Source organism: Peromyscus leucopus, chromosome 13 (assembly GCF_004664715.2).
Source record: "Peromyscus leucopus breed LL Stock chromosome 13, UCI_PerLeu_2.1, whole genome shotgun sequence".
Taxonomy (NCBI): domain Eukaryota; kingdom Metazoa; phylum Chordata; class Mammalia; order Rodentia; family Cricetidae; genus Peromyscus; species Peromyscus leucopus.
The window spans coordinates 65,897,399-65,908,777 of NC_051074.1; the positions used below are offsets into that span (position 1 = coordinate 65,897,399).

An 11,379-nucleotide genomic window follows, 5' to 3' on the forward strand; every position below is an offset into this window, starting at 1 on the left:
CGCCGCCGCCGCCACCGCCACCACCGCCACCGCCACCACCGAAAACACAAAATGCATTTTTAGTCAATCATCCTCTCCCATGGGTTGCACAAACCCTGCTCAAGGGCAGTGGTTGCCTCCTCTTCATCTGGCTGTCTTCTCCAGGCCTGCACCTCCCCAAAGCTATGGTCGTCACAACTAAGAACCATGTGAAGGGAAAGGGGAACTCGCTAGGGCTCCTCAGAGATTTGCCACAGCCTCAGCTAAAATTAGGAATCGGTCTATCAAAGTAAAAAGTCAGGCTGCAATGAACCCCACAGTAGGGCACCTGTCCAGCACATGTGAGGCCCTGTGTTCCATTCCCTGCAACTCTTAAAAAAAAAAAAAGCAAATTAGTAAATTAGTTAATTAAAAGAGGAAGCAATATGATAGCTTTTCTTTCACATTAGCCACAATTCCACACTCCCAAGTCTGATTCTATCCACTCACACCTCTCCTGACTCTTCCTAAGAGACAAGGAGAGAACAGTGAGTGTCCACAGCACAGTGCTCTTGCCTTTTCCTTCTGAAGGCAGTTTGCAGAGCCTGTCTCTTCAGAAAGGTTTTCAGAAGCTTCTCTGTGGTTCTTCTAGAGTCAATGGATGCAGAATCCTTCTTCTGCCTTCTCTTTGCCTGTTAAAAGGAAGCATAGGATTTCACCTCAGGTGCTGGTCTACTAAAACATTTCCTCATCTGAATTTAGGGACAACAGCTGTTCTAGTTCTTCCTCCTCACTGCTGTCAATAAGCATCTTATTCAATAAGCATCAATCAGGTTCTGTGTTGCACAGGACACACAGAGCACTTGCCTGTAGATCACCTATATAGCATATCTGGGAAGTTATTAGCTTATAGTCAGTTCCTTGTAAATAAACTTCAATACCACCAAGAATATAAAACTTTATACAAATTGTTACAAAGTCAATTTGATACTATTTCAAGAAATGTATTATTTGTAATGTACCTCTGTCCCTCCAAATTCAACACTATGTTAGAAGTCCTTAGCACATATAGAAAGATATTCTAATAAATATCAAGCTAAGTAGACAATTTTGCTGAGACAGTGCTGCCTTGAAGAAGGCATTCTAGAAGATAGCCCAGACCAGTGCAGTTTTGTTGGTGTTATTCCGAAAGCAGGTTGTTTGTTTGCTTGCTTATTTGTTGTGTTTCCCTGTCACCAAGGACACTCGATCACACTCTCAAGGAGGGATCTCTTGAGTAGGGGCTCCACAATGACGAATAGTAGACCAGCCAGCCAAACTGTGGACCACCTAAACAGATACTCTAGAGAAACTATTGTAAGAATTGTAGGTTTTTTTTTTTTTTTTGGGGGGGGGGTTCAAGACAGAGTTTCTCTGTGTAGCTTTGCACCTTTCCTGGAACTCACTTGGTAGCCCAGGCCGGCCTGGAACTCACAGAGATCCGCCTGCCTCTGCCTCCCGAGTGCTGGGATTAAAGGTGTGCACCACCACCGCCCAGCAGAATTGTAGTTTTATTTAATAGGTAAATATGATCATTACATATATAATAGACTCTCGTAAGTTTTTTAAAGGACAAACTGTTACAAGTCTGGCGTAGTGTTGCACACCTTTAATCCCATCACTCAGGAGGCAAAGTCAAGTCTCTGTGAGTTCAAGGCAAGCCTGATTATATATATGGAGTTCCAGGCCAGCTGGGGCTACATAGAGGGACCCTGTCTCAAAAAAGAAAAGAGAAAAAAAACAAAAATGAACAAACAAAATTGTTGAAGATAAAGTTTTAAAAACAATTGAAATTAAATTGATTACATGTCAAAACTGCTCATTGAAAACATACATATGCTGAGCGGTGGTGGTGCACGCCTTTAATCCCAGCACTTGGGAGGCAGAGCCAGGCAGATCTCTGTGTATTGGAGGCCAGCCTGGTCTACAGAGCGAGATCCAGGACAGGCACCAAAACTACACAGAGAAACCCTGTCTCGGGAAAAAAAAAAAAAAAAGAAAACATACATACAAACTGGGCAGTGGTGGCACACACTTTTAATCCCTAGCAAAAGCAAATGGATCTCTGAGTTCAAGGACAGTCTGGTCTACAGAATGAGTTCTAGAACATCCAGGGCTACTACCACAGAGAACCCCTGACTCAAAAAAACAAACAAACGCTGGGCGGTGGTGGCGCACGCCTTTAATCCCAGCACTCGGGAGGCAGAGGCAGGAGGATCTCTGTGAGTTTAAGGCCAGCCTGGTCTCCAAAGGGAGTTCCAGGAAAGGTACAAAGCTACACAGAGAAACCCTGTCTCAAAAAACAAAAAACAAAACAACCAAACAAAAAACAACAAAAATACAGATAGCCTTATACAGAGTGAACAGGTTGTTACAGTTAGGAATAGATATGCACACATGCATACAATAATAATGGAGGGGGGGGGGAAGGAGGCCATGAATTTGAAGGCAACTGGGGAGGAATATATAAGAGGGTTTGGAAGGAGGAAGGGGAAGCAAAAAATTGCTAACGGTGTCTAAAGAGAAAATAAAGTAAGATGATATTTACCAAGGTCTGTTTCTTTAGCAGTGGGGCATCTCCATCAAATACAAAAATAGGGCGAATACGAAAAAACAAGAGTTTGCAGAGCCGGTGGAACAATGTGAGAAGATGAGCATTTTCAACCATATTCCCATGGCGATCTCGGACTCCTTTAAGTGCTTGGTTTAGCCAAATGCTAATATCTGGGAGAGCCAGTAAAGGAAAACAGTTTGGGATTTCCAACTTCATCCTCAAAATTTCAATATCCAGGGCTGGAGAGATGGCTCAGCGGTTAGGAGCACTGGCTGTTCTTCCAGAGGATCCAGGTTCAAGTCCTAGCACCTACATGGCAGCTCCTAACTGTCTGTAACTCCAGTTCCGGGGATCTGACACCCTCACACAGACACACACACTGGCAAAATACCAATGCACATAAAATTAAAAAAAGAAAAAAGAAAGAAACCCTGTCTCAAAACCTCCCCCCCACACACCAAAAAAAAATTTAAAATTTCAATATCCAAGACATGATTCCAACAAACAGAGAACATTAAACATACATCACCACTTGTGTGATGTTGAAAGACACCTGGCCATGATGGAATCTACCCAAAAGTCTTTCTTTTGCTCCTTACTGCTTTCCACACCCTGACCATTAAAATCACAGGCAGAGCCACCCCTCCAAAAGTCTAATGGCGAAGACAGCTTCTTTAGATGCCAAATTCAAATTTAACGTTTCACATGAGTACACACACACACACACACACACACACACACACACACACACGCACGTGCATGTGCAATGATATGGAAGCTGAAGGGAAGCATGAGAGGGAAGGATGGGTAGACAGTGGGAAAAGGGACGGGGAAGGGTAATTATAAACAAAGTACAATGATATACATGTATGAATATGTCAAAGAAACCTACTATTTTGAATACTAACTAAAACAAAAATTTTAAAAAGGACTTTATAATGAAAATGTCTTTTTTGAAAAGAAAGTCCTCCTACTAAGCCTGGAGATAGAGCAGAGTACTTACATAGTGTGCACAAAACCCTGGCTTCAGTTATGAACACTGCTACAACAAACAAGCTAAGCAACACACAACTGCAACCCCACGACTCAGGAGGATTGTGGGTTACAGGCCAGTCTAGACTACAGAACAAGTAAGGTTCTGTCTAAAACAAAACAAAACGAACAAAAAGCTAATGTTCTACAAAAAATGTTAGCAAACTATCCCAAGTTTCGAGAGGACAACTTGAAAATTCATAGAAAAAAAAAGTTAAAAATTGTATTGTCTTAAGAATTCCATTTCCGCCGGGCGGTGGTGGCGCACGCCTTTAATCCCAGCACTCGGGAGGCAGAGGCAGGCGGATCTCTGTGAGTTCGAGGCCAGCCTGGGCTACCAAGTGAGCTCCAGGAAAGGCGCAAAGCTACACAGAGAAACCCTGTCTCGAAAAACCAAAAAAAAAAAAAAAAAAGAATTCCATTTCCATACATTTATGTAACAAGTATCTAAATTATTCTCTTATTAATAAAAACTCAGAAGTCAGATAGTAGGGTATGAACCTGGTAGATTAAAAAAGTGATGGAGAAAAGCCCATCTAACCCTCCTCTCTGCTTTTCCAGGATCCAAAATAAGTCCTCGAAACTCCTAAGCCCCCTCCTCTCTTCTCCCTGTGTCCCTCTCTCCCAATCTGAGTCAGTCAAAAAACTCTTAAGGTTTATTCTGGTTGGCTGAGCATTGACTCCGTCCTCTGAATCAAGATTCAGTTTATTGGCAGTTTTGGGGGGACAAAGCAAACAAAAAACTCGCAACATGTTTATCCTCAAGAAATCATCATGGATTTACAATAAGATATAAGAATGCTTGAATATAACAATGAAAATATAAAAAGGTTCGAAAGCTTTGCCATGGGTCAGTGCTTAAAACTCAATTACAAGAGGCTGAGTTCCTGTTCCTAGTATAGCATGTTCTTACAAAGGGGTTCAAAACATGTCCAATGATTAAAAATAATTATAAAACATTACTTGAGGGAAGTTAGTAGGTTATAAAAAACTAAACAGTGTAATTCTCTTTATAATCCAAGCAGTATGTCAAATGCAGAAAAACTGACCAGACACCAACCATATTAAGGGTAGCTATCTCCGCTAAAACATGTCATTATGTTTTTCTTCTTGTAGTTTTCTCACTTTCTGAACCTTTTTTAAAGATGCCCCCCCCCCTTTTTGATGTACTTTGCATTTGTTCCCAAGCATGAACCAGCCTGCTGGATTTCTTGTTCTTTGCTAGTTCCTGTAATTCACCATTAGAGAGCTTTTCTGCCATGATCTTTCCTTTCCTCCAATATGCACCACTTGCAGAGACTACCTCAAACAACCCACTACACCCTGCACATGTGTCTCCAAGACTAGAGCAGCACTCTGTCCTAGAAACCCTGGCTGAAATCTACCTGACTGCTTGAAGTCATTTCAAATTCAAATTCAAACGCCATGCCTTCTCCACTGAGCCCCACCTCAGTGAATCACTATTTCATGTGGGCCTGAGTTCTGGGTATCAGTTCTTGTATCCTCCTCATCCAACCAGTATCAGACCCTACCAGTACTCCCTTGCAGGCACATCCAACCTTTAATATTATACCCCTATGTTATTATCTACAAAGTTCATGCCTAAGACCTGTGCAATCAAGTTACAAAAAAAATATATAAAAAACACTTTCAAAATGTTTTAAATAATTTTAAGATTTTGTGTTTGGCCATACTTATCAGCTACTACAGGTACATGTGGCCTGTAGGCTGCAGGTTTGCTATACCTGGAAGTATACTGAGGTTTGCCAATAAATCTTTTAACGAGAGCCTTTGATGTTTCAAAATCTATAAAGGATCTGGCCTGTGCCCATCTCTGTCACATTTTACACTACTACACTCCTAACATTAGAAACCACTCAGCTCCTTCCTACCATCTAACTACATCTACTTCTCCCATGCCAACCTCACTGTGTCCTACTGAGTCTCAAACTATGTGACATTTTTCTGGCCTCAATTAACACTTCCAGATATACACCTCTAAGAGATGTATTACTATATGCCAGAAATATGGGCATCTAACATTGAGCAAAAGTTTGTACCTTATGGAGTATACCATCCAGTAGGGGAACACCAAGTCTAAGGGCAACCTTGTTTGTGTAAACTGCTTCTGTTCACAATATACTCCCTCCATAAGGTCTAACATATTGGAGTGTGCATTATTTTTTAAAAATTGGACATTTTAAAATTAATGTACATTGTCTATCATTCACTACCACCAAAGTTACTAGTAAAATTTATGTACTACGGCAATATGCCATTGCCTTAATTTGGGTTTCTACTACTGTGATAAAACACTATGACCAAAAGCAAATTGGGGAGGAAAGGCTATATTTGGCTTATGCTTCCACTTCACAGTCCATCACTGAGGGAAGTCAGGGCAGCAACTGAAACAGGGTAGGAACCTGGAGGGAAGAGCTGATGCAGAGGACACGAAAGGGTCTGCTTACTGGCTCGTTCCTCATGGCTTGCTCAACCTGCAACCCAGGACCACCTACCCCACAATAGGCTGGGTCCTCTCCCATTAATCACTAATTAAGAAAATGCCCTTCAGTCTTGTCTAATCTTTTTCTTTTGGGGAAAGGGGAGTTCAGACAGAGTTTCTCTGTGTAGCCCTGGCTCTCCTGGAACTCACTCTGTAGTCCAGGCTGGCTTTGAACTCAAGAGATCTGCCTGCCTCTGCCTCCCAAGTGCTAGAATTAAAAGTGTACACCACCACCACTGGCTAGTCTTGCATAATTTTATGGAGATATTTTCTCAATTGAAGTTCCCTCCACTCAGATGACTCTAGATGACTGCCATGCCAAGTTGACAAAAATGGGTATTAGTATATTTATCTCTATATTCTAGAGTGCTCCTTTGTACCAAGCATATCCAAGACCCTAGAGTGCTGCGGGCCGCAGGAATATCATAAGAACTCAGCTGGTTATGGCAAAGTCACTACCTGGAGGAATCAGGGAATTCCTCCAGAGGAAGCCAAATCCCAAGGAGTTTTTGGTGTTACTTGGCTTGTTATATATCAGCTGTATTCTGTTATGAAAATCATGTGTGCCTTCATAGTTTTCCCAATTGATTTTTCCCTAAGAAGGGCTAACAATGTGGACTGATCACTCTCTAGACATACACATTCCAGGCATTTGGAGAACAGCCTCAGGAAAGGCTTTCTCTGGAATCAGATATCTCCCCTAGCCACTTTCAAAGACTAAAGGAGACATCACCCAGGTGGTCACCCAATTTCCGAGGATTAACAGTGATAACAACCCACAGGCGAGTCTCCTGACTTAAGGTAAATTCCACAAGGGGACACCGCCTCGGTCAGGTAGACATTAAGTAATAGCTTTACACAATTTAGCTCAGACCCCTCCTTCCCTACAGCCTTACTAACTTTATAGACCTCTAATTACTTACCTAACCACTTCTAGGAATTTTTAGATAACCTTCTGTGCTAACAGCTATGCTCAGCCAGAACTCCCAGTTCAAGCCTCCCTGTAATTATCATTATTGGTAGCATCCGGCTAGGTCCATCACCGGATGGAGGAAAGTACCTTATCAGAGATACCTCTGTACTCTCTAAGAACAGACTTAAGCATCCAGGCTACCTGTTTGAGAAGGCCTGGTGGATGTGCTAATTAAGCTTAACTTCCTCCTTTCCCAAACCTTACCTCCAGTTCCAGATCTCCCTTTAACTATCACCAGAGGCATCTAGCTGTACACAGGTTGCCTAGAGACTGAGCACACTTTCCCCCACCCTGCAGAAAAACGGCAGACAGCTTGGACAGATAGGAGCCACAGGAAAAAAGAAGACAGTTTTATTTTCTCCCATTGACCTAGCAACTTACAGATTTTTAACATCTTTTACCAAACACATTTAAGATTATAGTTGTGCACGTAAGATCCCTCTTCTTAGATATTACCTATATTTAGCCTTTAGTTAATTCATTAGTCACTTGCCCTTTGGGTCACAAATGGTAATTAACAACTAGTGCCCCTCTTTGTAATTCTTATCAACCCTCCATTTGATCCTGATAGCGGACAATCACTGCCTGAGGAAGTTCAGGCTGAGTGTCCTGGGTGGAGGGGAGGATTGTGATTTTGGGGAGATATATAACTGTAAAGTAGAGGAGAGAGGGGAGGGAAGAGAATGGAAGAACTAGATGGGTAAGAACTTGAGAGGAACAAACTGAGATGGGGAAGAAGTAGATTGAAGGGCTACAGGAGAGTACTAGAGGAACGAGATGGAAGATGAGGAAGAGCCAGATGAGAGAGAAGGAGATGGGAGAGGAAATGATATGGGAAGGAACAAGATGGATGAGAACCTAGAAGGGGCAGAACTAGATGAAGGAATTAAGATAGTACTTAGAGGGGATCGCAGACATGTGTAGAGAGAAATCAGGCTAAAGATGACCTAAATATGAGAGCAGAATATAAGCTTATAACTGTCACAGAATAATAAAGTATATGGACTAAGGAGTTTCGTGTACATAGATTCATTTCTTTCCATCAAAGATTAATTATCAGCTGGTTGTAGATTCTTCCCAGACCCTGGGAGGGGACTATCGAGGGGCTGGACCCCCAGAGTCCTCGATACTAGAGAGATAAATCAAACAATACCTTTGTGAACAAGACGGATACACCTCCTTGTTTGAGGATGCACACATTCTTACAGGACAAAAGACAATAAAATAACTGACACATTCATTAAGTGCCAAGAAATAATAGGAGAGAAGAGTGGCTGAGAATTTGGCACTTTGGTAACAAAAGACCCATCTCAAGAGTAGGGCTGGCATGAACAAAAGGTACAGGGAGAAACCTGGGGAGAAAAAGAGTAGCAAATACAAATGGCCTAGGGCAAATGTCACTTCTATATAATGTGGTGTGATGGGGGGTGGAAGGTGATGTATGAGGTACAATATACACATCTAAGCAGTTTCCATAACTTGACTTAAGACCTTAGGAGAGATGTAGAGAATCAACTACAAAGAAAGTAGTTTTAACTAAGTTACAACAGCCCACATGAAAGGAGATGACAAGGATGGCATGTCTCAGACATAAGTGATCAGGTCCCAGATACACCTTAGAGGAAGAGTTCCCCATGTTCTGTATTTCTCTGGAGAACTGCCTCAGCTTGATCTGTTTCTGCTTGCTGTACTGCCATATAGGGCTAAAGAAGTTTCTACACAGCACATCACTTTTGACTTTAAAATTGAGAAAACCCAATTTCAGAGTTAAAATAGCTCTTAACTTTCCTATCTATGAGTCTAGGACCTATAGCCTGAGAAAAGATTAAACCTCTTATTCCGGAAACAATAAATCACATGGAGGTGATTCCTTTCCACATGTAAATTAGCTATGGCTTACCACTTCTCATGGAAGGTTGAAAATCCCAACATGAAATTTCTAGTGAAAAAACACATAAAATCAGACAGGCTGAAAGTATTTACACAATTTGATTTGTCAAACTTCAACACAACATGGAACAAAATTAAATTCTCCAAGGGCTAGAACTTTAAGTCTGAAGCAAAGCCAAAACTTGCTTTAGAGTTGAAACTTAAAGACCCAATAACATTTGAGAACAAAAGGAAATTCTCCTTAGTCCTGAAGTGACTTAGTCCTAGGTGACTACAGACTAAATTAATCCATATCAGAGAGGGTATTAGCTCCCTAATACAAGTAATGCATTAACAGATAAGGTCTGTAATGGAAAAAAAAAACTGAACTGTTATTTCTTAACTTTTAACACAGACATAAACTGTTTAAATTAGACACACAGCTATCCATGTGGTCCAAAACATAATTTATTTGGAAAAGTATGGAAATTACAAACCTGAGATAAATCATGGTTCTTTATGAGTAAACAAAACAATGACACCAAAATTTCAGATATTAGAATGCTCATGATGAAATACAGAAAATTGCAGAAGTAATCAGATTATGACATGACACATGATTGTATGCAGAATCTTTCTCAATTTTCTTTAGATAAATGACCCATTCTTTCAGAAAAGCTTAATAACCTCACAAAAATAACTTCACACCCTAAATGGGACTCAGTCATTTACAGGTAATCTACATAGCTTACTTTTTGTCTGACATATCTGAATGTTAGGATGCTGAACTTCCTAATTCTTTATAGAGGCTAGAACAGAAAATAACCTAAATCCTTGACAGTATGTTTTCTCAATGATGGGGATGGAACTCTGGTGCCTCACACATCCTAAGAAAGCGCTCTACCAGTGTAAGCTGAAACCCTTGATGAGAATTTAAGAATCTCCTCACTGCAAACTGTCCTTTCATTCACATATAATTCCGAAATCCTTAAACTGCAGTGATACCGAAAAACCACTAGAGTGCGACACAGTACATGTGCTTTACAAAGTTCTTTGGGTAAAAACTTGTAAAACTATTTTTTAAATTTTTGTCATTGGTGCATTTGACATAAAACGTTATATTTCCAATATTACATGTTATCCATTAATTATAAGCTGGGCACACAGTAAAGAACTGACTTATCAGATAATGGCTTCTTTGCTATACTTTACAGAATGACTTGGCATGCCCCCCTTACACAGACACACACACAAGCACACACACGCACGCACGTCACACGTACCCAGCAATTATTTACAAGTCTTTCCACTTATCATTAAGAAAATGGTGTAAGTGCCTCTTTTACCTCCAGCTTCTGAAATAAAAGAGGCACTTGTAAAGGGGGTCATGGAACAGACAAATGAAAACTTCAAAACTAGTATCACATTTTCAAAGTGGGGAAAAAACAATAGAACTCCAGTGACACAAAACCATTACAGGAGCTGAAGGAAACTAATTCACTATACATATTTATTTTGTATTTCAAAAAAACGAGTTAACGATGCAAAAAAACGGGAGATCGGAATTCTCAACCTTGTTCTCTCCACGCTGACTTCCCACACAAAGTAACTTCTAAAATGGACAGCGCTACAGAGCCTGACGTTATTCCAGCTTTATCATTTAAATATCCTTATTCTCCAAGGCAACTGTGCACCTACTCTGCAGTGAGAATTGAAGCACAGGAGACATAAAGTGGTCCTAAAATGAGTAGAGAAGGGCTGCAAGCTGGATAGGCAAACACCTAAGTAACGCCCGACTCCGGGTCTCCCAGAAAGCCTAGCTATCTGGCCGCCGCCTGTCCCGCCTCTCGCGCTGCGTTAAGGATACCCACGGCCAACACCTTGCCCTCCAGCGACTCGGGGCTGACCCGGCGGCCGGAGCACTCCAGCAGCTTCCACAGCCCCTGGACTCCCATGGCGCAGGCGCGCTGGGCTGGCCTCGCAGGCCCCTTGCTTCAAGTTAGACAAGGACGCGCCAGCCGCAAGCAAACCGTGCTGTTCCTCTCACGCAGAGCCCACCTCTCCCCAGCCGGAACTCACCGCGTCGCGGGCCGGAAAAAGATAAACACCGCGCAGAGGCACTTCCGGCGAGAACCTGGCCTTCAAGAAGAAAAGCACAACTTAAACGGAACGGAGGTGGGAGGAGCAGGGACTCTTCAGCCCAAATGTTGGCACGTTTAAGCGAAGTGAGCAACGGCGCGGGCGACACAAGCAGGCAAACGTCCCTCCTGTTGAGCTTGCTACCTCCCGAGGACCTGTAAACCCACACGAACTGAAACCTCTCGGCTTCCGTCTAAGTGAATGCGAAAGTTGGCAGTACAGCATTGACGCGTGACGTATAAATCCTGCGCCAGAGCACCAAGGATGTCAGTGAAGGGTTACAGCCAAGTGTTAATTCAGTACTTCTGTTCT

General features: G+C 42.0%; 1 protein-coding gene across 2 annotated transcripts in view; it reads right to left on the reverse strand.

Moving 5' to 3' along the window:
* Ercc5 (ERCC excision repair 5, endonuclease) overlaps nt 1–10,896 on the reverse strand; it is a 45,890-nt gene extending 34,994 nt beyond the window's left edge. Inside the window, exons 1-3 of one of the 2 annotated variants that reach the window (XM_028887172.2) lie at nt 10,796–10,896; nt 2,546–2,721; nt 535–650 (exon numbers count right to left, since the gene is read on the reverse strand). In XM_028887172.2, the coding sequence (XP_028743005.1) occupies nt 535–650; nt 2,546–2,721; nt 10,796–10,883 (380 nt within the window). In that variant the 5' untranslated portion in view covers nt 10,884–10,896. Of the gene's footprint in view, nt 1–94; nt 651–2,545; nt 2,722–10,795 lie in introns of those variants that run through there. The other variant, XM_028887181.2, reaches the window with a different exon arrangement.
* Nucleotides 10,897–11,379: the final 483 nt, after the last annotated feature.